Source organism: Nannobrachium achirus (assembly GCF_963921795.1).
Source record: "Nannobrachium achirus genome assembly, chromosome: 10".
NCBI lineage: Eukaryota > Metazoa > Chordata > Actinopteri > Myctophiformes > Myctophidae > Nannobrachium > Nannobrachium achirus.
Window position 1 is genome coordinate 61,331,909 of NC_137819.1, and position 26,444 is coordinate 61,358,352.

At 42.0% G+C, this 26,444-nt stretch overlaps 1 protein-coding gene across 1 annotated transcript in view; it reads right to left on the minus strand.

Annotated features, from left to right (window-relative positions):
* The window catches only part of skic2 (SKI2 subunit of superkiller complex), a 65,187-nt gene that overhangs the window by 29,985 nt on the left and 8,758 nt on the right, over positions 1-26,444 (minus strand). Inside the window, exons 5-17 of the mRNA XM_080734372.1 lie at positions 25,701-25,815; positions 23,911-23,985; positions 23,707-23,760; positions 23,428-23,591; positions 21,509-21,655; positions 16,772-16,917; positions 14,982-15,128; positions 13,753-13,837; positions 10,097-10,203; positions 8,880-9,026; positions 6,056-6,152; positions 5,206-5,418; positions 3,838-3,948 (exon numbers count right to left, since the gene is read on the minus strand). Of these exons, the coding sequence (XP_080590498.1) occupies positions 3,838-3,948; positions 5,206-5,418; positions 6,056-6,152; positions 8,880-9,026; positions 10,097-10,203; positions 13,753-13,837; positions 14,982-15,128; positions 16,772-16,917; positions 21,509-21,655; positions 23,428-23,591; positions 23,707-23,760; positions 23,911-23,985; positions 25,701-25,815 (1,608 nt within the window). The remainder of the gene's footprint in view (positions 1-3,837; positions 3,949-5,205; positions 5,419-6,055; positions 6,153-8,879; positions 9,027-10,096; positions 10,204-13,752; positions 13,838-14,981; positions 15,129-16,771; positions 16,918-21,508; positions 21,656-23,427; positions 23,592-23,706; positions 23,761-23,910; positions 23,986-25,700; positions 25,816-26,444) is intronic.

The following is a 26,444-nucleotide window of genomic DNA, read 5'->3' on the forward strand; positions in this document are numbered from 1 at the left end:
AATGGGCAGTGTGTCTCACCTTCACCGGTCCTCTGGAGAACAACATCTCAATGACTTCCTTTAGAATGGGCAGAATCTCACCTTCACCAGTCCTCTGGAGAACAACATCTCAATGACTTCCTTTAGAATGGGCAGAATCTCACCTTCACCAGTCCTCTGGAGAACAACATCTCAATGACTTCCTTTAGAATGGGCAGAATCTCACCTTCACCGGTCCTCTGGAGAACAACATCTCAATGACTTCCTTTAGAATGGGCAGAATCTCACCTTCACCAGTCCTCTGGAGAACAACATCTCAATGACTTCCTTTAGAATGGGCAGAATCTCACCTTCACCAGTCCTCTGGAGAACAACATCTCAATGACCTCCTTTAGAATGGGCAGACCTCCAAGCTCACAACGCGTTGCGCTGCGATGCGTTGTGAGCTTGGAGGTCGGCTATTTTCGGTGCTTGATACCTCAGTGAACTAAGCATAATCAAGTCAATACTGGAGATGTGGCGTACATCATGGATTTCTACACAGAGAGGGCTATACTTTCAACATAAGGTGCTGCATTCAAGTTCGGGGGACTTGAATACTGCCTTCAGGTATGGCATGGAAAGAGGGGCATTTGCATTTCTTTCACCATAGTAAAAACTGCCTTCATGTTCTGGAGAGGACACTTTTTACAGAGGGATAAAAGGGCAGGGCTCAAGCCCCCTTTGATTTCTATGTGTGCACGTGCCTGCAGAGAAGTCTACAAAATCTCAGGGGTGAAACCCTGAACACCTCTCGAAATAGCATTATTTAAACCCCACCCGTCCTTTTTTCAATGCTATGCCATAATTCTTGCTGAAACTGGATGGGGTACCTCCTACGGTACCCCTCCCTCTGCTTTTTCCACATCTTAACTCATTTATTAGGAGCAGTGGCTAACAACTTTAAAGCAACACCCAAAGCAAAGGAGTAGTTAGTGGTGTTTTGTTCGGTTTGGTGTTACTAAACTAGTTTAGTACATTCAGGAATTGACTAGTTTTAGGTTAGTCTTGGTTCGAGTCTCGGACATGAATTTGACAAAGGTAGGAGACAAGAATTGCATTCCACATCTGTGGAATGCAATTCTATTTCGTTTTAGATTTACAGTGCGCATTATATGTCTTTTTTCCTTTAGTTTTAGTATACTATAGTATAATAACCTTCCTATGCACGATGCAGATTTTCAGTTTTCTCTGAAGCATTTTAACCATCTTGGGTGTGGAAGGTTTCACATTTTTGCTATTTTCCGTTTTTAATACAGAAAGGTCGGGGGTTATTGTGTGCACTCTGAACATAACCCAACAAAACAAATGGAGGCACCATCTTGTGGCACCATTTGGCATAACACCCAATTAATGAACTCTGACTGATGAATTAAAGGTGTTCAGACATCTTAAACACATGTCAGCTAAAAGCAAGCCATCACCAGTATGATGTTTATAGCTGTAACTTGTTCTTTTTTTCCCCAAACAAAAAACAGATGATGTATCAGTGGTCTGTTTGTATTGTTATGCCCCTATCACAGTAGGAACCGCGGTGACAAGCTATCCCACGCGGCGTAGTCTTTTTAAGTCATAACACTACAACATTACGTCATTACTCGAACCCCGACACATCTCTCCGTTTTTACTTTCAGACAGATCGGCCCATCACCCCGTTCACTGATTGGTCGATCTAGACCAGTCAGGCACAGTGATAGGACTTCACCTATGATGGCCTCCACTTGTTTTCTCACTTTAGGTGGATAGATCATCACCTAACATTTGATAAGGGCTTTACTCCACAACCATTCACCCAATATAGTTTTAAAGTATTGGCTGAAATTGTAAAGACAAATCTATGTGTATTTGTGTTTATGCCCATAGCCAATCATGGGTCATGGGTCTGTAGCCCATCAGAGATGGGCAAAGGGTAACATCATAACATCTAGGCATATATAAACGTCCATCTATGCCAATCAGACGGGCATAAACCAGCATACTGTATGTCCGATAAACTTGAGGATTGAGGACGACACTTCAGTCTAGCCAGACTATAAATAGGTCAATCTCCATGATTCGTCAAGTTTCATGTGACATCATAATATCTTACTATAAAACGGGAGGGGCGGCGTAAACCTCAAATTATTTACAATTGGTTTCATTAGTTCTAAATAGAAATAAATAAACAAAACATTCACACATGTACGCTACAAATGCTACGGCCCGCATGAACAGCCCTACGGTACAGGAAAACTACAAACGAGGGCATTCACGAATAGTGATTTTTAGTATTCGAATTATTCGACCTAAAAGTATTCGAATAGTTGAATATTCGACAGGACTCGCCAAACTGTCAAATATTAATTAAGCAAGAGGCGAACATTGTGAAAATAGCCGATCTACATGCTCACAACGCCTCGCGTTGCGAGGCGTTGTGAGCGTGTTACACCGAGTTACATTAAATGTAATACCTACAATTCCAAGTGCTCGTCAGGGTGGGGCTCCCCAGTTCAAATATGTTTATTTTGGGGGGTCATGGCCTAAAATGGTTTGAGAAGCCCTGGTATAGAGCATTAACAATTCAAGACTTCCTATCTAGCCAAGCTTTATAAACTATATATTTTTTAAAGAGAAAACAATAAAACAATTGAAAAAAAACGAATATTCGACTTCGGTGAACAACGTCGAATAGTGACTTTGATATTGGAATATTTGGTGAATGCCCTGCTACAAACTAGGCTTAGAGTTTCATTTCCCTTGAAGACAGAGAGAACAGAACCCAGGCTCTCACAGTTGAAGACTAATTGAAGTGATTTGACAGCGATGTGTGTCTCACCTTCACCGGTCTTCTGGAGAACAACATCTCAATGACTTCCTTTAGAATGGGCAGTGTGTCTCACCTTCACCAGTCCTCTGGAGAACAACATCTCAATGACTTCCTTTAGAATGGGCAGTGTGCCTCACCTTCACCGGTCCTCTGGAGAACAACATCTCAATGACTTCCTTTAGAATGGGCAGAATCTCACCTTCACCAGTCCTCTGGAGAACAACATCTCAATGACTTCCTTTAGAATGGGCAGTGTGTCTCACCTTCACCGGTCCTCTGGAGAACAACATCTCAATGACTTCCTTTAGAATGGGCAGTGTGTCTCACCTTCACCGGTCCTCTGGAGAACAACATCTCAATGACTTCCTTTAGAATGGGCAGAATCTCACCTTCACCAGTCCTCTGGAGAACAACATCTCAATGACTTCCTTTAGAATGGGCAGAATCTCACCTTCACCGGTCCTCTGGAGAACAACATCTCAATGACTTCCTTTAGAATGGGCAGAATCTCACCTTCACCAGTCCTCTGGAGAACAACATCTCAATGACTTCCTTTAGAATGGGCAGAATCTCACCTTCACCAGTCCTCTGGAGAACAACATCTCAATGACCTCCTTTAGAATGGGCAGTGTGCCTCACCTTCACCAGTCCTCTGGAGAACAACATCTCAATGACTTCCTTTAGAATGGGCAGTGTGTCTCACCTTCACCAGTCCTCTGGAGAACAACATCTCAATGACTTCCTTTAGAATGGGCAGAATCTCACCTTCACCAGTCCTCTGGAGAACAACATCTCAATGACTTCCTTTAGAATGGGCAGAATCTCACCTTCACCGGTCCTCTGGAGAACAACATCTCAATGACTTCCTTTAGAATGGGCAGAATCTCACCTTCACCAGTCCTCTGGAGAACAACATCTCAATGACTTCCTTTAGAATGGGCAGAATCTCACCTTCACCAGTCCTCTGGAGAACAACATCTCAATGACTTCCTTTAGAATGGGCAGAATCTCACCTTCACCAGTCCTCTGGAGAACAACATCTCAATGACCTCCTTTAGAATGGGCAGGATCCCACTGTGATGGACGGCTATCCCTCTCTTCAGCAAGTCTCTCATCAGCAGGATCTATGGAAAGAATCATCAACCTTCAGTAAAGAAACCTCCTAACTCCAAAATGTTCATTTTCGGGGAAAATGAGCTCAAGTGGAGTAAGGAGGTTTTGACCGAAGGGCTTCTTCCTACTTTTCATTGGTTCAATATTATTTTAACCAACACACAGATGTAAAGGGTGTTTAATAGCACATATTTATGAAAAAAAGAGAGGGCCAATCGGGTGGAGTTAGCTGGTTTGGCAGAAAGTGTGGAGTTAGGAGGTTTTGTCCCAAGCACTTTTTACTACTTTCCATTGGTTCAATATTATTTTAATCAACACTCAGACGTAAAGGGTGTTCAATAGCCCTGATTTATGCCAACAAATCAAAAACCTCAAAAATGGAGTTAAGAGGTTTTGGCCAGACAGTGACGATATACATGCAGTGGTGGAAAAAGTAAACTTTTACTCGTCCGACCAAAAATCAGGTAAAAACAACAGGAAAGATACAAAGAGTTAATCTACATTATCTATGGCAAAAGTGTTAATGATCAAGCGATTGATTGTGTTCCGGCTTGGATCAATGGAACGACCACAATATTTATCTGTATCACAATGAAAACTAATTTTTCTGGGGTTTAAAGTAGAAATCATTTAGTCTCAGGGTTATGTCTGTTATTTGGGCACCCGCTTGCAATAACCTTGCAGCCCACTAGTGGGCCCCGGACCACAGGTTGTGAACCGCTGCTCTATAGCAGGGCAGGGGTTTTCAAAGTGGGTGACGGGGCACCCTGGGGTGCCGCGACGGCAGTCCAGGGGTGCCGCAAGATCATTTGATAATATTTGGAATTTCTTTGTATCATTTTAAACTTGAAATACAAAGTTATTTTATGTCAGGTCTAACCAAAATGGCTATTATCTCAACGTTTTCCTCGCAACATAATCACTCAAATATCGTCACTGTCGGGCAGAAACCTCGTATAGTTTCAAATGTGTATGTCTTTTGGTAAAGCAAAGCCCTGCTTCATCATACAAGACTGTCGCTTAAAACTAGTAAAAACAGTACATTTTACACATGATAAATAAAAAACTGTTTTGGACATACAAGGTTTCCATCCGACAACGACGATATGCTATAAATATAAGGTGCTGGAGTGAAAATTATAATGTAGGGGTGGCTCGGATTAAAACAAATATTTATGGGATGCCCTGAGACAAAACCCTGCTCTACAGCATCCTGTCTGTATGAAAACAACGGAGTGCCATAAAAGCTCTGTGTGTTTTCCTTGTACCTGGGGAAGCTGCCGGTCGCCGCCTCTGAGGCGCGTCAGACTCTTCTGGAAGAAGGAGTGGATCTCCGCCTTCTCCGGGGACGAGGTCAGGTCCATGGAGGACAGCGAGCGCGCGTTGTCGTCGCAGCGCGTCCGCGAGAAGGTGAACGCCACCACGGGAGTCTGCTGTCTCTGAGACAGAGAGTGGAGGAGAGACAGCCACACCGCCCGGTCCTGGAGACGCACAGGCCACAAAAGCATTTAACCCATTTTAGGCCTAGAATTATTGAATGCTTTAACCAGTGAAAAATAGCAGATATACAAGCTCACAGCGTGGCACCGAGTGCCACGCTTGCGAGCTTGTAGATCTGGTATTTTTGAAAAAGTCGTAAAAATGTGTGCAAATCTTTGAATATATGTATTTTCAAAGTGAACGTTTGTAACTCAAATTTTGCTTCTGGGGGGTCCCTGGAACTAGATATTTTGAGATGGGGGTCCGCGGCCAAATACGTATCATTTTGGGGGTCCTTCACATGAAAAGGTTTGAGAACCACTGACATAGTAGTCTCTCAAGAACAGACCAACTGAGCCCCATTTAAGTGAAAAGGACCTTTTCTTTGACGATGGCTGGCCAGATTGCTGACGTATAGAAACATAGGTTTTTCAAAAAACATTAGAAGGATTCAAAAGACACTTATAGAATCGGGTCAAAATTCTAATTTTCGCGATTTTTCAAAAATAGCAGATCTACAAGCAAATTTTTGTCTAGTAAAATAAACAATCAATCAATATAATGTAGTAGAAATATAAAGTTGTACATATGATTGAATAAAGGATGGAGAGAAGGCATGACAGAATCTGATAGGAGGACCTGGTTGGGTGTTGTGTTCTGAGACGTGTTCTTTGTTCCAAACGACTGGGCGTGTTTACTGGTGCGTTCTTTCTTGGCATCGACTGCTGCATAGTACCTGAAGGACCAGTGGCGGAAAAGGTACTCACATTTTGTACTTAAAGGGGCACTCCACCACTTTTCAACCTATCTTCATATAATAGGTCCTCACTAATGTTCATGATAAAATATCACAATTTTTTTCTACTCAGTTTGGGTCTCATAGGAGAGCTGTGGGTGGGTCAAATCCTTCCTACCGGTGACATCATCAATGGGAAATGCAAGCTAATAGAAACTGCAGGCTTTATATTCCTGAAAAAGGTTCAATGTTAAAGTGGAAGCCATTGTTCTCGTGATAATAAAAATCTATTTTTTTTTTTTTTATATTATTTATTTATTTTTTGTCAAACGATGATGTCACCGGTAGGAAGGATTTGACAGCTCTCCTATGAGACCCAGACTGAATAGAAAAAAATGGTGCTATTTTATCATGAACATTTAATGAGGACCTATTATATGAAGACAGGTTGAAAAGTGGTGAACTACTCCTTTAAGTAAAAGTCCGGCACACAAAATTGACTCGAGTAAAAAGTACAAAAGTATTGGTATCAAAACGTACCTACTGTAACAGTACCACAAGTAGAAAGTACTTATTATGCAGAATGTCAACGAAAAGGATTTTGAAAATAGCAGATCTACAAGCGGTGAGCTTGTAGATTGGCTATCTACAAGCTTACGGCTTGTAGATTTTGCAGCACACAACAAATGTCCCTTTCACGTGATTCACAGTATTTACCTCTCACAGACAGAGACAACGGATGCGTTTCAAACTACTGGTCTTCCTCAGCATTGTCGCGACCTACTGGAGGTCAAAATGTTATCCGTTGGTTCTGTCTGTGAGGTAAATAAACCAGGTGAAAGGGACATACAGTACATTGTGTGCTGGCCATTTCCTCATGTTCAAAGTCTTAACCAGGCTCAGCAAAATCCTGATTAAGTATTCTTTCAGCCAATAGATTTATTTGGGCATGAAATGCATTACTGAGATAAAACTTAAAAATCTGCGAAGGAGGCTTCAATTTCAGTAATCTCTGTGTAATTAAAGGCAGGTGTCTTCAACAGGGGGTCCAGGACCCCTAGGGGGTCCTCAGAGTTACTACAGGGCGCCCTCCAAATCATTGTGTGATAGAAACTTCTTTTCTCTTTTATATTAACCACTTGAACCCTACATATTCTGAGAACTTTAGCCAAAAATAGCAGATCTACAAGCTCGTAGCTTGTAGATCGGCTATTTTTGGCAAAGAAGTTTGGTGTAGAGGGGAAAAAGAGCAGACCTGAGTACAGAGTGAAAGGTCAAGTTTATTACGTATTGACGGTTCAATTGGTTAAATATCTGAAAAACACAAATTGACATGAAACCAAAATACACTGATGATCGTGCTGTCAAACGATGAAACGATATGGAATCTATGAAAAGGTTGTGGGGGCCCCTGCTTCATCTCTGTCTCAACTAAGGGGTCCCTGGCCTGAAAACTTTGAAGACCCCTGATTTAAGATATTGGTTGGTCGACTAATTGGTTGTAATGTGTTGTACAGTGCAGGTATTGACACTAAGGCTTGCCCACCTGCCCCCGGCAGGTAAATAAAACGTCAGGGCAAGTGAAGTTGGCTTTCTGGTTGCCCGACAGGGCAAGTGCTCATTTGAGAGGGGACACAAATGTCTATAAACACAACACGAGATATCTGTCTATCTAAACACCTGAATGTGGCCAGTGCGCTGTCTTCTGGTCTGTGAAATGTAAAATAAGAGCACTATTTACCTATAATGTGCTGTTTTTACTGTTGCTAGTGCTACATTTAAAAATATAAAATAAGTGTGAAAGTGTAAAACCATAGACATATTCAATCATAGCTAAAGTATTTGGTATTTGGATTTGGAGGTATTGAGGTATGACATTTTATCGCACAGCCCCAGAAAGTAAAGAAATAAAGTGTTAAATTGAGCGGTAATTAAAATCGTACCTATCATTTTATAATGGACGATTTACTTTTAGGGCAAGTGGGCATTACCTTCGGGCAAGTAGAACATGACCTGTACTTGCCCGATGGGCAAGTGCCTCTGAGACCTTAGTGTCAACCCCTGCACAGTACGTACCCGTTAGTGAGGAGACCTTAGTGTCAACCCCTGCACAGTACGTACCCGTTAGTGAGGAGACCTTAGTGTCAACCCCTGCACAGTACGTACCCGTTAGTGAGGAGACCTTAGTGTCAACCCCTGCACAGTACGTACCCGTTAGTGAGGAGACCTTAGTGTCAACCCCTGCACAGTACGTACCCGTTAGTGAGGAGACCTTAGTGTCAACCCCTGCACAGTACGTACCCGTTAGTGAGGACCTTAGTGTCAACCCCTGCACAGTACGTACCCGTTAGTGAGGACCTTAGTGTCAACCCCTGCACAGTACGTACCCGTTAGTGAGGAGACCTTAGTGTCAACCCCTGCACAGTACGTACCCGTTAGTGAGGAGACCTTAGTGTCAACCCCTGCACAGTACGTACCCGTTAGTGAGGACCTTAGTGTCAACCCCTGCACAGTACGTACCCGTTAGTGAGGACCTTAGTGTCAACCCCTGCACAGTACGTACCCGTTAGTGAGGAGACCTTAGTGTCAACCCCTGCACAGTACGTACCCGTTAGTGAGGAGACCTTAGTGTCAACCCCTGCACAGTACGTACCCGTTAGTGAGGAGACCTTAGTGTCAACCCCTGCACAGTACGTACCCGTTAGTGAGGAAGTGTACAGTACGTACCCGTTAGTGAGGAAGTGTCCTGTGGCGTCTACCAATAAGAAGAGCTCTTTCTGCGTCTTGTTGCTGTTTCCTGTGTACAGGAAGTGCTCCAGAGGGACGGGTCTCTTTACCGTGCTGATGACATAAATGTGTCTCTTCTTGATACGCCTGGAAAGACACACATAGGAGGACACCAAGTGACATGGTCAGACAAACCAGAAAACACAGGACACACATAGGAGGACACCAAGTGACATGGTCAGACAAACCAGAAAACACAGGACACACATAGGAGGACACCAAGTGACATGGTCAGACAAACCAGAAAACACAGGACACACATAGGAGGACACCAAGTGACATGGTCAGACAAACCAGAAAACACAGGACACAAGGCACATTTTCTTGTCAGTCAGTCAGTCATCTCAACAATTTCACGCCTCTCACCATCCTTTGATAAGCATGGCTGTAGCAACACCAGAGCAATGTTGTTTTTGACAGCAAATTTTGATTTAGTTTTAGTCATAGTCCTTTGAATAAAATGTCAATTAATTTTAGTCATAATTTAGTCACCTGAAAGGTTTTAGTTTTAGTCGACTAAATATCATACGTTTTTAGGCGCCTAAATCTACAGTTGATTTAGTCTACTAAAATGTATTTTGGCAGGCCTTGATGGCATCGTAATGACTGATTTTACACTTGGTTGTGTGCTGAAAATAGCCGATCTACTTGTAGATCTGCTATTTTCAGCACGCAACACCTGAGAGCAACCAAACATAAAATGACTCTTCTCCACTAGTCCCTCCCTAATGTTTTCGTCTAGTTTTTATTTTGTTGACGAAATGTTCGATATATTTAGTCTTAGTTTTAGTCATCACAGCAGATTTTGTTTTTATTTAGTTTTCGTCAGTGAAAATAACGCTGTCGACAAACAATTTTCGTCATAGTTTTTTTTTTTTTTTTTTTTTTACTTTGTTTTTATTTAAGACTGCACATCAACAATAATTAAAGATCAATCATGCAAAATAATATAAAATAAAACAAAAACAAATACAAAAGCAAACAAGGGGTTAATTTTCGTCATAGTTTTAGTCGACGAAATCAACACTGCACCAGAGTCACAGCTGAAAACTTGAATAAACCAAAATGACAAAATAACTACTGACATGGACCTAACAGCTGAACTCAACAGCCTGTAATAGTTTGGGATGCAGCTGGGCTCAGCGTCAGGTACCTACCCAATCCACTCACTGAACTCCACGGCGTTGGGCACGGTGGCACTGAGGAGAATGATGCCAACGTGTTCAGGAAGCATGATCAGCACTTCCTCCCAGACCACACCTCTCTGAGAACACAACATTTAAACTACAGTTACTTTATTGCCAAGTATAGACCATATTCACAACACAGCCATCTTGGATTACGTCACAGCATGGGGTGGCCACGCATCAGAGCCTGCATTACAAACAAATGTAAATAATGGAGCGATGGTCTCGTTAGACCCACCCCCTCCTCCGAGGCTCCGACTCTCATTGGCCTGGTTTTGCCCAGACCAGAGAAACTCTAGGTTCATTACGCAACACCAGACCAAGAGAACCAGTCCGCTCAGAAAGTGGGCAGGTCTATGTGCTGGAGCCAGGCAAGCATGGATAGGGGCAACGGTGGCAGAGATATGAGTAGGGGAAAAGTGTGACGTGACGTGACGTGGCGTGACATGACGTGAATGACAGACAGACAGACAGACAGAAAGACAGTCAGTTTTGTTTATACCAGTAAGACTCCCTAATCGGGAGATAAGCGACCGTCAGGTCGCAGCGTGATTTTAGGGCAAAATGTGTAGGAGCAGTGTCCAAAAATGTGGTTGAAAAAAATCGGCCTGATGGTGGCGCTGAGTGTAGACATAGTGTGTACCGATTTGTGTGATTTTAGGGCAAAATCTGTAGGAGCAGTGTCCAAAAATGTGTTTGAAAAAATCGGCCTGAAGGTGGCGCTATATGGGGCAGATCCATGTTGATGAGATGAGTGTAGACATACTGTGTAGCAATTTGCGTGATTTTAGGGCAAAAATTGTAGGAGCAGTGTCCAAAAATGTGTTTTGCAAGAATCCGCCACATGGTGGCGATAGAAGAGGGCCATGTGAGAAATGAGGGGTGGGTTCTCCGCGCCGCTGAGGCGGACGAATAGGTACCGGCCCCGGCTCTCCCGGTCGCTCCTAGCCCGAGTTACGACATTTTATGTGCGCTGCAGTGGCAGGGGGTCCTCCACTGGGGGCGCCACCACTTTTGCATCCGTTCTGGAGCACCAGGAGTCGGTGGTCCCCGGGAATTCCCTGTGAGCAGCCCCGTTGGGGTGGTCATTTGGTCATTTTTGCACATTTGGTCATTTTTTACATTTGGGGGTCCCCCAGGGACCTGGGGGTCCCTGGAGCTCCGGGGGTCCTTGGAGGTTGTAGTTTGGCAGGCAAGGAGTGTGTGTGCAAAATCTGGCATGGATCGGGGCAACGGTTGCGGAGATATGAGCAGGGCAAAACTGTGACATGTGACAGACAGACTGACTGACGGACTCACAGTTTGTGGAGGTTTTGATAGTAACTGCGACCTGACGGTCGCAATAATGTTTTTTTATTGTGACCATTCAGGGTTCCCACACATCTTTACCAATTAATTTCCAAAACTTTTCCAAAACCTTTCCAGAATATTTAACCCGATTTCCAGGACTATAAAACAACTAGAAAAATATTGTTCCTTCGAAACAATTGTGGGCTCGCTTCAAGCCAGAAAACAATGGCTATAAAAGTACAAAATGTCAAGATCGCAGGCAGTGCTCTCTTTGACGTTACTGACGTCAACGATTGGTCCATTTTGTTCCAAAAATGTGTTGTGCAAAAGTTGACCCGCTGGTGGCGCTATAACAGGCCAATGTAAGAAGGGTGGTATCTGTTCCTTGACCTATTGGGAATGTGCTTGCAAGATTTCACGCACATTGCAGGCTGTGTTCATGATTTGAGGTGTTTTTGGCTTTGGCCACTTTATCGCTGCTTGCAGCTATATTCATTATTATAATTTTTTTGTGTGTGTGCACTTCATAGGCATATTAGATAAAGGTCCTTAGATTGTGTGTAGAATGTTTCATGCAAATTGCAAAAAAAAAATCCTAACGGGTTTAAGCTTTTCACAAACTGCTCAAAATGATATAGCGCCCCCCTTTGTTCAATTGGGGTAAGATTGGTTTTAGTGATATTTGGACTAACACTCTACATCTTTGCCAAATGCCATGAACATGTTACTTTGCATGTATGATTTAGAGGCAGAAGAATAATTTGCATAAAACTGCAATATTCATTGAATTTATTTAAAAAAGCATGTTTCAATTTTAAAGAAATCCGATCTGACAGATCTTTAGATATCGGTCCAAAGTTCACGTAAAAAAAGTTTTGTGCACGTGGAGCGAAAATTCCAGAATAAAAGCGGGTTTACGCGTTTTACAAACTGCTCAATATGGCGGAAAATCGAAGGGCGGAGCTTACTTAACAACGACACAGATGTCTTCCGCTCGAGTCAAAGCACGCGTGTAACAAGTTGCATGTCTTCAAACAAAACGAGTCATGACTTATGCCCGTTTGAAGTTTGAATTTTCAAACGCTTCGTATAGCGCCCCCCTTTGGCCGATTGGAATAAAATTGGTTTCAGTGATACTTTGACTAACCCTCCACATCTTTGCCAAATGCCATGAACGTGTAACTTTGCATGTATGATTTAGAGGCCGAAGAATAATTTGCATAAAACCGCAATATTGATTGAATTATTAAAAAATTATATTTCACTTTAAAAAAAATCTGGTTGATCAATCTGACCGTATTGGTCCAAAGTTCATGTGAAAAAAGTTTTGTGCACTTGATGCGAAAATCCCAGGAGGAGATAGATTTTTACTGTTTTTCATATAATTCCGAATTGTGGGAGACCTAAAGGTCAGAGGTCAAAAGTTAGAGGGTAAAAGTTGTTCGGCATGAGGAGACGCATAAGTGTATACAGGTTTCATGGCTGTATGTATAACACAGCATGAGCTATACCTGTTCAAAGTTCGCACTTTCGAAGGCTTCCTACAGCGCCACCATTTGGCCGATTGCTATAAAAAGTAATAGCACACTGCGCCACAGTAAGCTGAACACATTGATGTTTTTATTTTCATTTTCTCACTAAGTATGTAGGAGTAGAAAGGAACCGAAGATCCCGTCTACTGATTGCCTGATAGATAAATAAATAATGACAATATCTAAAGTGTGCTCGCCTATTCAGCTCAATAACGAGTCGCTTGCTCCTATGTGCAATGCCTAAAGACAGGTAGTGTATGCCCGTGGTTCTCAACCTTTTCAGGCCGTGACCCCCGAAATAATCATATTTGAACTGGGGACCCCGGCACCCTGACGAGCACTAAGAGTAGAGGAATTTTGTATAACATGGTTTTATTGTGAAAATAGCAGATCTTTACATGCTCACAGTGAGCATGTAGATCGGCTATTTTCACAATTTCTGCCTCTAATATTTGACAATTTGGCCAATGTTTAATTTCTCATTTCAGAGGTATTAACAAAATCAATAACCAAAGACAATGCATAGCTATTTTATCCAGGACCTTCCAGGACCCTTGATCAATTAGAAAACTTTTCCAGTACTGGAAAAATATTTTTCTAATTTCAAAATATTTCCAGGAATTTCATGACCGTGGGAACCCTGGACCATTATTATTTGTTTCATTTTGTTTTTAATTGAGTTCAAAATAAAGATTATCAAATCAAAAAATCTAAACAGTCGGTGGAGGTTTTGATAGTAACTGCGACCTGGCGGTCGCAATCAAGTGACTTTTCAACTGACTGCATCACATGGTCGTCCCTTACCTCTGCATCGTTGATGTAGTGAACCTCGTCAAAGATGACCCACTCCAAGTCTCTGATGACCTCTGAGCCGTTGTAGAGCATGGACCTGACAACACAGAGACGTTATAGACTGCCTTCCAATAACATCTGTACAAACATAGTGTTCTGAATGAAGATAAATCACTAGTACAGGGGTTCCCAAACTTTTTTGTCTCAGGGCACCTCATAAATATTTTTTTTACATTATAATTTTCACTCCCAGCACCTTATATATATAGATATCGTCGTTGTCGGGTGGAAACCTTGTATGTCCAAAACCGTTCGTTTTCTATTTAGCATCTATAAAATAGTACTAAACTAGTGAAAACAGCAGATCTACAAGCACACAACGCCTTGCATGCTTTACCAAAAGACGTACACATTTGAAACTTGGAGATACGAGGTTTCTGCCCGACAGTGACGATATTTTAGTGATTATGTTGTGAGGAAAACGTTGAGATAATAGCCATTTTGGTACTTAGAACTGACTGAAAATAACTTTGTACTTCAAGTTTAAAATTATACTAAATATTTGTTCAAGTGTCCAAATAAATTCCAAATATTATCAAATTATCTTGCGGCACCCCTGGACTGCCGTCACGGCACCCCAGGGTGCCCCGTCACCCACTTTGAAAACCCCTGCACTAGTACATTGTTTAATGCAGTCTTTTCTGCGTTTAAAGACACTGCCAAATGAAGTTTCCTTCCTATTCTTTCCCCACCAAACAGGCTTGTTGTTTGAAATCATATACAGCAGGCTGCCTTTGTGCCATAGCAATGCAATGACAACCAGGGAGACTGCAGGTCAATATATCAATGTTCATTGAGATTTCTTTTCCCACCCCTTTTAGTAAAATTCAAGAGCTTCCATTTTTTAACCTTGCATTTGTCATGAACTGCCGCCAGCTCTCGGTTTTCACTACAAAAGTAGTGAAAACAGCTGATCTACAAGCACACAACGCCTCGCGGTGCGAGGCGTTGTGTGCTTGTAGATCGGCTGTTTTCACTAGTCTAAATCGTTTTTAAAATGAAAAATGCAAAACGAATGGTTTTGGACATACAAGGTTTTCACCCGACAACGACGATATGTTTGTGGTGATCATTTTACTGAGGAGGCGAGGTGGGGCGATGTTTCATTCAGTTCTTCAAATAACGGGACATAATAAAGTTTGTTTTAGATTTTCCCGTTAAGGGAAGGTTTCGATCAACACCTGAGAATCTCAGTGGTCATGATGAGACAGGAAGCCTCTGGACTGATCTGGACGTCCCCCGTTAGCAGTCCCACGTCTCCAAATGTGGTCTTGAAGTCCCTGAACTTCTGGTTGGACAGAGCCTTGATGGGGGAGGTATAGATGGTCCTAGAACACAGGGACACACGACACGATGATGTGGGAATCAGATTCAGCATCAGTTCACTGGCCGAGAATGTTCACATATACTGTACAAATAGGTTGCTCTCTGCGTCTGACTCTGCACACGCCCACAATCTGAGAAAGAAGACCTGGCATTATTACTTTAACTCATTTAATGCCACAGACACAGACATAGATTGACGAGAATCATTAATTAGGCAACTAGGCCACTGACGTAGATTGACGAGAAGAGGCTATTTTTGTTATAAAACAAACTCAAAATACATTATTTTTGCTAGATTTATTAAACAGGTGTTTCATTCGAAACACCTGTTTAATATATATGGCTTGCCTCCAGCGGCAGATCATGTGATTGAACGTGAACGCGGAAGTGCACGATCCATTCTGTGTCTGCCTTGTTATGATTCTGGTTAGACTCTATAATAAATATAAACACACTTTTCTCCTCACCCGTAAGTCGGATTTTCAATCCGAAAAAAGATCTGAGCAGCGTGAGGCAACTCGGTTCCGATCGTTACCATCACATGCACGGAGCGCGTGCGTGGAACGCCCGACGCGAAAGTAGGTATTTGCTCATTTTGTTAGCATGGTTGTATGAGTGTAACAATGGTGGAATTTAGCGTCACCCAGGGTACTGAAAAGAATGGACAGAACGGATAGATGTGTAGACAGCGTTTTCTTGTGGTCGTAAAAAAACACTGAAATGGGCTAGCATTGAAAAAGTTAACCATTAGTTTATGCTTTAACTCAGGGGTCTTCAACAGAGGGTCCGGGACCCCTAGGGGGTCCTCAGAGTTACTACAGGGGGGCCGCCAAATCTTTGTGTGATAGAATCATGTTTTTTTTTACATTAACTGTGAACCCTAGCATCCCTATTCTGAGTGGAACATTAGCCATAAATAGCAGATCTACAAGCTTACAATGCCTCGCAGTTTGGCAAAGAGGTTTGTAGAGGGAAAAGAAGAGCAGACTAAAGTATTTGACGGTTCAAGTGGTTAAATGTCTGGAAATACACTTTAGCCTACTCCTTGTACTCCTTGTGCTGTCAAACAAGTCTATAAGCTGTCTGAGAAATCCATGAACATTTTTAATCTGCAACACAATTTTATACGTAATGGGGGTTCCTGATTCACCTCTCTCTCAGCTAAGGGGTCCTTTAACTATTCAAAAATAGCAGATAATACAAGCTCGCAGCGCGGCACTCGCTATTTTTTAAACTTTGTGCAAGTCTTTGAATATTTTGACCCCGATTCTAATGTCTCCTAAATTTCCACAGGGAAAAAAAAACCTGTTTCCATATCAGTTGGACCCCCAAAATGACATGTATTTGGCCACGGACCCCCATCTCAAAATATTTCGTTCCAGTGACCCCCCAGAAGCAAGATTTGAGTTGCAAAATGTTCGCTTTAAAAATACATATATTCAAAGATTTGCACAAATCTTCACGACTTTTCAAAAATAGCAGATCCACAAGCTCGCAGCGAGGGACTCGGTGCCGCACTGTGAGCTTGTAGATCTGCTATTTTTCAATAGCTAAAGTGTGAAATAATCCCAGGTCTCGATGGGTTAAAGGGCACACTGTGACGTTGTTAATTAGCATAGCAAATCTAAAACAAGGCCAAACACACCTGGTCATGTGTTTCTGGGAGAGGGCGATGGCGTACTCTGCCACCACGGTTTTTCCAGCTGAAGTGTGCGCCGCCACGAAGACGGATTCATGAGCCTCCAGCCTCAACACCGCCTGCTTCTGGAACACGTCCAACTCAAAAGGCCACTGGTCCACACACAGAGAGATGTTCAAGTTACTATACTGATGGTACACAGAGAGATGTTCAAGTTACTATACTGATGGTCCACAGAGACATGTTCAAGTTACTATACTGATGGTCCACAGAGAGATGTTCAGGTTACTATACTGATGGTCCACAGAGAGATGTTCAAGTTACTATACTGATGGTACACAGAGAGATGTTCAAGTTACTATACTGATGGTCCACAGAGACATGTTCAAGTTACTATACTGATGGTCCACAGAGACATGTTCAAGTTACTATACTGATGGTACACAGAGAGATGTTCAAGTTACTATACTGATGGTACACAGAGAGATGTTCAAGTTACTATACTGATGGTCCACAGAGACATGTTCAAGTTACTATACTGATGGTCCACAGAGACAAGTTCAAGTTACTATACTGATGGTCCACAGAGAGATGTTCAAGTTACTATACTGATGGTCCACAGAGACATGTTCAAGTTACTATACTGATGGTCCACAGAGAGATGTTCAAGTTACTATACTGATGGTACACAGAGAGATGTTCAAGTTACTATACTGATGGTCCACAGAGAGATGTTCAGGTTACTATACTGATGGTCCACAGAGAGATGTTCAGGTTACTATACTGATGGTACACAGAGAGATGTTCAAGTTACTATACTGATGGTACACAGAGAGATGTTCAGGTTACTATACTGATGGTCCACAGAGAGATGTTCAGGTTACTATACTGATGGTCCACAGAGAGATGTTCAAGTTACTATACTGATGGTCCACAGAGAGATGTTCAGGTTACTATACTGATGGTCCACAGAGAGATGTTCAAGTTACTATACTGATGGTCCACAGAGAGATGTTCAGGTTACTATACTGATGGTCCACAGAGACATGTTCAAGTTACTATACTGATGGTACACAGAGAGATGTTCAAGTTACTATACTGATGGTCCACAGAGAGATGTTCAAGTTACTATACTGATGGTACACAGAGAGATGTTCAGGTTACTATACTGATGGTACACAGAGAGATGTTCAAGTTACTATACTGATGGTCCACAGAGACATGTTCAAGTTACTATACTGATGGTACACAGAGAGATGTTCAGGTTACTATACTGATGGTCCACAGAGACATGTTCAAGTTACTATACTGATGGTACACAGAGAGATGTTCAGGTTACTATACTGATGGTACACAGAGAGATGTTCAAGTTACTATACTGATGGTCCACAGAGACATGTTCAAGTTACTATACTGATGGTCCACAGAGAGATGTTCAAGTTACTATACTGATGGTACACAGAGAGATGTTCAAGTTACTATACTGATGGTCCACAGAGAGATGTTCAAGTTACTATACTGATGGTACACAGAGAGATGTTCAAGTTACTATACTGATGGTACACAGAGAGATGTTCAAGTTACTATACTGATGGTACACAGAGAGATGTTCAAGTTACTATACTGATGGTCCACAGAGAGATGTTCAAGTTACTATACTGATGGTACACAGAGAGATGTTCAGGTTACTATACTGATGGTCCACAGAGAGATGTTCAGGTTACTATACTGATGGTCCACAGAGAGATGTTCAAGTTACTATACTGATGGTACACAGAGAGATGTTCAAGTTACTATACTGATGGTCCACAGAGAGATGTTCAAGTTACTATACTGATGGTCCACAGAGAGATGTTCAAGTTACTATACTGATGGTACACAGAGAGATGTTCAAGTTACTATACTGATGGTACACAGAGAGATGTTCAGGTTACTATACTGATGGTCCACAGAGAGATGTTCAGGTTACTATACTGATGGTCCACAGAGAGATGTTCAGGTTACTATACTGATGGTACACAGAGAGATGTTCAGGTTACTATACTGATGGTCCACAGAGAGATGTTCAAGTTACTATACTGATGGTACACAGAGACATGTTCAAGTTACTATACTGATGGTACACAGAGAGATGTTCAAGTTACTATACTGATGGTCCACAGAGACATGTTCAAGTTACTATACTGATGGTACACAGAGAGATGTTCAGGTTACTATACTGATGGTACACAGAGAGATGTTCAGGTTACTATACTGATGGTCCACAGAGAGATGTTCAAGTTACTATACTGATGGTACACAGAGAGATGTTCAGGTTACTATACTGATGGTACACAGAGAGATGTTCAAGTTACTATACTGATGGTACACAGAGAGATGTTCAAGTTACTATACTGATGGTCCACAGAGAGATGTTCAAGTTACTATACTGATGGTCCACAGAGACATGTTCAAGTTACTATACTGATGGTCCACAGAGACATGTTCAAGTTACTATACTGATGGTCCACAGAGACATGTTCAAGTTACTATACTGATGGTCCACAGAGAGATGTTCAAGTTACTATACTGATGGTCCACAGAGAGATGTTCAAGTTACTATACTGATGGTACACAGAGAGATGTTCAAGTTACTATACTGATGGTACACAGAGAGATGTTCAAGTTACTATACTGATGGTACACAGAGAGATGTTCAAGTTACTATACTGATGGTCCACAGAGAGATGTTCAAGTTACTATACTGATGGTCCACAGAGACATGTTCAAGTTACTATACTGATGGTCCACAGAGACATGTTCAAGTTACTATACTGATGGTCCACAGAGACATGTTCAAGTTACTATACTGATGGTCCACAGAGAGATGTTCAAGTTACTATACTGATGGTCCACAGAGAGATGTTCAAGTTACTATACTGATGGTACACAGAGAGATGTTCAAGTTACTATACTGATGGTACACAGAGACATGTTCAAGTTACTATACTGATGGTACACAGAGAGATGTTCAAGTTACTATACTGATGGTCCACAGAGAGATGTTCAAGTTACTATACTGATGGTACACAGAGAGATGTTCAAGTTACTATACTGATGGTACACAGAGACATGTTCAAGTTACTATACTGATGGTACACAGAGAGATGTTCAAGTTACTATACTGATGGTCCACAGAGACATGTTCAAGTTACTATACTGATGGTCCACAGAGAGATGTTCAGGTTACTATACTGATGGTCCACAGAGAGATGTTCAAGTTACTATACTGATGGTACACAGAGAGATGTTCAAGTTACTATACTGATGGTCCACAGAGAGATGTTCAGGTTACTATACTGATGGTCCACAGAGACATGTTCAAGTTACTATACTGATGGTACACAGAGAGATGTTCAAGTTACTATACTGATGGTCCACAGAGACATGTTCAAGTTACTATACTGATGGTCCACAGAGACATGTTCAAGTTACTATACTGATGGTACACAGAGAGATGTTCAAGTTACTATACTGATGGTACACAGAGAGATGTTCAAGTTACTATACTGATGGTCCACAGAGAGATGTTCAGGTTACTATACTGATGGTCCACAGAGAGATGTTCAAGTTACTATACTGATGGTCCACAGAGACATGTTCAAGTTACTATACTGATGGTCCACAGAGACATGTTCAAGTTACTATACTGATGGTCCACAGAGAGATGTTCAAGTTACTATACTGATGGTCCACAGAGACATGTTCAAGTTACTATACTGATGGTCCACAGAGACATGTTCAAGTTACTATACTGATGGTCCACAGAGAGATGTTCAAGTTACTATACTGATGGTCCACAGAGACATGTTCAAGTTACTATACTGATGGTCCACAGAGAGATGTTCAAGTTACTATACTGATGGTCCACAGAGAGATGTTCAAGTTACTATACTGATGGTCCACAGAGAGATGTTCAAGTTACTATACTGATGGTCCACAGAGACATGTTCAAGTTACTATACTGATGGTCCACAGACACATGTTCAAGTTACTATACTGATGGTCCACAGAGACATGTTCAAGTTACTATACTGATGGTCCACAGAGACATGTTCAAGTTACTATACTGATGGTCCACAGACACATGTTCAAGTTACTATACTGATGGTCCACAGAGACATGTTCAAGTTACTATACTGATGGTCCACAGACACATGTTCAAGTTACTATACTGATGGTCCACAGACACATGTTCAAGTTACTATACTGATGGTCCACAGAGACATGTTCAAGGTACTATACTGATGGTCCACAGACACATGTTCAAGTTACTATACTGATGGTCCACAGAGAGATGTTCAGGTTACTAAACTTACTATACTGATGTTGGACTGATGATAGAACATAAGCATCCTTTTATCAGTAGCACGCACGCACGCACACACGCACGGGCACACACACATGCACAGTACACACACGCACACAAAGATCCTTGTTAATCAAATGTGAGTTGAGGAAATTTGATCGACTGCACATTTCTTCCCAAAGTGCAAATGTCCCTATTTTCTCATTGGAATGGAAGAGTTACACAGAGTGATTAGCCACGTATTTTTACAAAACCATTTGTCTGGTGAGAACTTGAGCTATTCAACTGAATAAGCAATTGAATGTCTAGGTGACAATGGCTGTAGTCACTTAATAGTTTAGGATTAGGAAATGTAGTGCATGCATTTGGAACAAGTTATCAGTTCAGTTGTTTACCTTGAATGCTGGATTGGGGATGCGTTTATGAAAGTCAAGGCAGGGGGAGGTGATATCTACAGGTATGGCCCATTTCTTCTTTTCCTCAGAGACCTCTGTTGGCTTGGACACCTCCTTCTCGGATTTAGAGGGGGGCAACACAGCATCCTGCAAATAGAGCAATAAAACTGGATTTCAATGTCTCAGTGACTTGAAAGGTTAGGTAATGTTACTGTACTATCACATCAACAGTTTTTTTTTCTTCCGTCCTTTGTGACAAATTCTTTTGAGTCCTGTCTGAAACAGTATCTTCCATTCCTACAGTATGACATAATAACTACTTATGCCCTAAATACTAAATAGCTGATCTACAAGTTCACAAGATGTAGATTCAAGATGTAGATTCGATTTAATCAATCGATTTAGTCAATTTAAAAAACAATTCTGAAAGTTGTCACCTAATGGCATGCCTAAAATAGGGATGAAACTACATTCTGACATCAGAGTGTGTTCTTTTTAACCCATCCACCCATCGCATGTTAAAGCAGTGGTCTAAATGAAAAGTCAGTGAGTGATCAATCATTATGATCTGTTTGTCTCTGTTTGGCCTAGCTCAGACCTACTCTGGATTAGCCTAAAGCAGTGTTTCTCAACCACTGAACCACTGTGCCTGGGGACCTTTGGTGTGCCCCTGAGAAGGGTCAAGTGTGCCCCTTGAAACTGCTTTAAAGCCAGTATTGTATTTATCATTTTAAAAATGATTTAAACTAGTGATAACAGCCGATCTACAAGCACACAACGCCTCGCGTAGATCTTCTGTTTTCACTACTGTTGTGCGACAGCCTTGTATGATGAAGCAAGGCTTTACTTTGCGAAGAAACTTACAAATTTGAAACTTGGAGATACAAGGTTTCGTCCCGACAGTGACAATATGTACACCCCTGTATTATGTTGGTGTGCCCATGGATTCTTGGGACATGAAAAGTGTGCCCAAGCAGAAAAAAGGTTGAGAAACACTGGCCTAAAGAAAGGCTCTATCATAGTACAGTCTGGGGTGATAAATTATCACCGCAGTGTAGTCTTTTAAAGTCAGAAAACTACAACATTACGTCATTCGCCACAATGAAGGGCTATCATCGCGAACCCCGACATCTCTCCTTTGTTTTTACCTTCAGACATCTCCCCATCACCCCGTTCACTGATTGGTTGATCTAGACCACTCAGTGTGCCCCCCGGTTTCAGAGGCACAGAGGCGCGGTGATAGGACTTCACCGTGAGGCCGTGACTATGATGGGGCGGCATAGCTCAGGGGTAGAGAAACCGTTGTTAGAGCATGATGGGTTCCTGAAGGGTTCCCAGTTCGAATCCGGGCTCCCCTGAGTTAATATCGAAGAGTCCTTGAGCAAGACTCTGAACCCCTAATTGCTCCCGGTGAGTAGGTTGGTGCCTTGCATGGTTTCCTCCGCCACCGGTGTATGAATGTGTGCGTGAATGGGTGAATGTAATGCACAATCTATGTAAAGCGCCTTGGATAAAAGCGCTATATAAATGCACCATTTATGATGGCCTCCACTTGTTATCTCATTTTTAGGGGATGGCTTTAAAGTTGAGGTGATAGCTCTTCACCTCAGACTATGATAAAGCCTTAAGAAGGAGAATCCAGCATGTGTTTATGACAGAAGCATCGTCTCCTTAGGTACCTTGATGCCCAGGTCTTCCAAGCTGTTGGTTCTAGTTAGTTTAGGTACCTTGATGCCCAGGTCTTCCAAGCTGTTGGTTCTAGTTAGTTTAGGTACCTTAATGCCCAGGTCTTCCAAGCTGTTGGTTCTAGTTAGTTTAGGTACCTTGATGCCCAGGTCTTCCAAGCTGTTGGTTCTAGTTAGTTTAGGTACCTTAATGCCCAGGTCTTCCAAGCTGTTGGTTCTAGTTAGTTTAGGTACCTTGATGCCCAGGTCTTCCAAGCTGTTGGTTCTCGTTAGTTTCTGGGTTTCGCCGTTTTCTGGGCCTTTCTCCTTCTCCTCCACCACAAGGTGCAAGTCAATGACATCATCAAAGGTGGACAGGAGAGACATGAGGTTGACTTCTGCCTTTGCCGTTTTGGCATCTTGGAGAAGGAAAAAAAATCATAGACGAGTGGATTATATTAATTAATAAATTCATTCATTCATTGATTTAATTCAACTAAAATCTCTGTAAGATGGACTGATCTCAATACAAACCTTTGTCACTGAAGTCGACCCCAGCTTTAAATCCGGGAGGAACTGTAAGTAAACCTGTAAATAGAAACATTGATATAGAAATGTATGTCTCAATGTCTTATTACAGTTCCATGTTATTGCATGAATTGTAATGTGACTGCTGATACGGTACAACATTAATTAATACCAAAAAATAAACTATTATGGAGTCAGCTTAGCCATTACCATTCTCGAAGTCTATGTCCTCCTCCAGCTCACATTTCTTCTTGATCTGTTCCAGAGTAAGTTCCTCCATACCCCCTGTGAATTCATTGACATCACACACAGTTTGCTAATGTCTGACCAGAAGGGTAACAGAATTATAAATGGTATAAACTCTACTGTCCCCTTACTTGGGGACATTTTGACCCATCATTAAGAGAGGCAGTTTTAATGTTTACAGCTGATTTAGTCTTAGACTTTTGATAACAAACATTTCGTTTTAGACTTATGAAATTCTTTAGTCTAGTCTAGTCTTAGTCGACTAAATATAAAAATTGCAAAGTATTATGGGGCGGTATTCACACTGCAGTCCGATTGATTTGAACTGTTTCCGAAAACAGTTGCCTGGTCCCCGCTGACCAGCATTCACATTGGCCAAAATTATTCTGTGCCTGGACTCCCTGGAGTACACTTCATTCAACTGTAATTGTATTTGTGTGCCTCCCGGGGGCGCTGTTGACTATGGGGCTTTGGGAGATATAAAACGTCATGTCAGAGAAGAAGAGTATCTTGTCAGAATTTAGAGCAAATATTAAAGTTTTCCTGAAAGTGTTCCTGACGTTATTGTGAGTTGTAACAATAACAGAACAACAATACACAACCAAAGCAGTGTGTGCTGACTGTCTTTGAAACATTACAATAGCCCCTTTTTGACTGCAGCTTTAGTACCACACTACACCACATCAAATTATCTACATTTTCCATTACACAAAAGTACTCCTATCAGTAAGAAACAATTGTACCATTTTAACTGTGATTATAATACAATACAAATTTGTATTACAATTATCCTAATTATAATACACTATAATGGATTATAACTGTGATTATAATACCCTGTAAAGTATTAATGTATTAATATGATCATTTATAATAGATTATAATAGTTTATAATAGTGGTTATAACACAATAGAATCTATTATCATGTATAGCTGGTGGTCTAAATGAAAAGTCAGTGAGTGATCAATCATTATGATCTGTTTGTCTCTGTTTGGCCTAGCTCAGACCTACTCTGGATTGGATACTTTTTAGTAGTAAAAGTACCACGTTTAGTACCACTTTCACACCACTCTACCCAGGTCCTTGTAGTGGAAAACCTGGCACAAAAGTGGGCAGTGTGGAGTGGTGTGGTGTTGGGCCACGTCAGTGGAAAAGGGGCTAATGTAACGCCATCTGTAATCATCGCATAACAGTAACGTCACTGGTGCATCCTTGGTATCTTAATAGTGACGTCGCGGACCAATCCTTGTTATTTTCATCCTAGCTGACCGTCACCACTTCCTTGGTTTATGGAACGGTAGCTACACAATGCAGCACACCGTTCTCGAGGACGCATCATGTACTGTAGACTACCTCCGGAGGTGGTCTCGGGGCTGCCGTTTCTGAGGACAGTACGCATGCTTCACACTAACAAAACATCTGCCAAGCAGCCTCGAGAACCGCAGTGTGAATCCATCCTTAGTCTTAGTCAGTAACTTATAATGCCAGTACCTTGGTGAAGGGCCCTAGCAGGAGTAACTAATTCATAAATTACGGCAGTACAACCTCAATGTGCCGTTCTGAGTGACATTCCCCCCCTAGGGGCATTCATATGAAAGATTTAAAGCATTCTACTATCCATAGACATGAAGCTGCGTTGGACTGGCTCTCCACCACACTGGTACTGTATTATTATTATTAGTATTGGTTACCCTTTAAACAAGTCTTTTTAGTACAGAATGCTTGCTACAGTAGCTGCTAAACACTGACTCACCAGGCAGGAAGGGGTAGTTAGTGTTGCTTCCTCTCAGGCTCTCTGACGGAGGACCAGGTTGACGTTGTAAAGACAATGAATTCTTGGCTGACAGCCCTGTGTCCTCCAGCAACACCTTGACATTCACAAGGATGGAAAGGGAAAGACATCAAGCTAAGTCAACCACATCCACATGAGTGTACATATCTATTTAATCTACCTACAGTATATTGTGCCAGGGTAGCTCAGTCGGTAGAGCTCTCGCCTTTGTATCGCAAGGTCATGGGTTCGATTCCGGGCACCGCCAACTCAGCGTATGAGTAGCACGGCTTGGCAAGTCGTGCGGCAAGTACTGGGAGCTGATGGTAGGTGTGGTGCTCCACCTCAGCAGGCCATCTCCCAGGGGTCTAGCGCATTGTAACGGGGACAGACTCCCGCGTGTTACCGGCTGATACCGACAATAAGCCACTCCCGACCTACTTACAGTATAACAGTGTCACAAAGTGCTTCACAAACAATAATTGGACCGTGTCCACAATAATCGCTTCATGATGAGTGGAGGAACACTTTGTATATCATGTCCAGAGCACTCGCACAGAGCACTTGTTGATGCCCACAACATTCAAACCTATCGACCGTTGCTGTGCTTGAAAGTCTTAAATGACAAGATTGTGAGACACAGCCAGGAGGATTCTGAACACTGGTGCCGTCTACAAGGGGACTGCCCATTAGTCCGAAGGTTCATTAGTCCGAGTCTGAATTTAG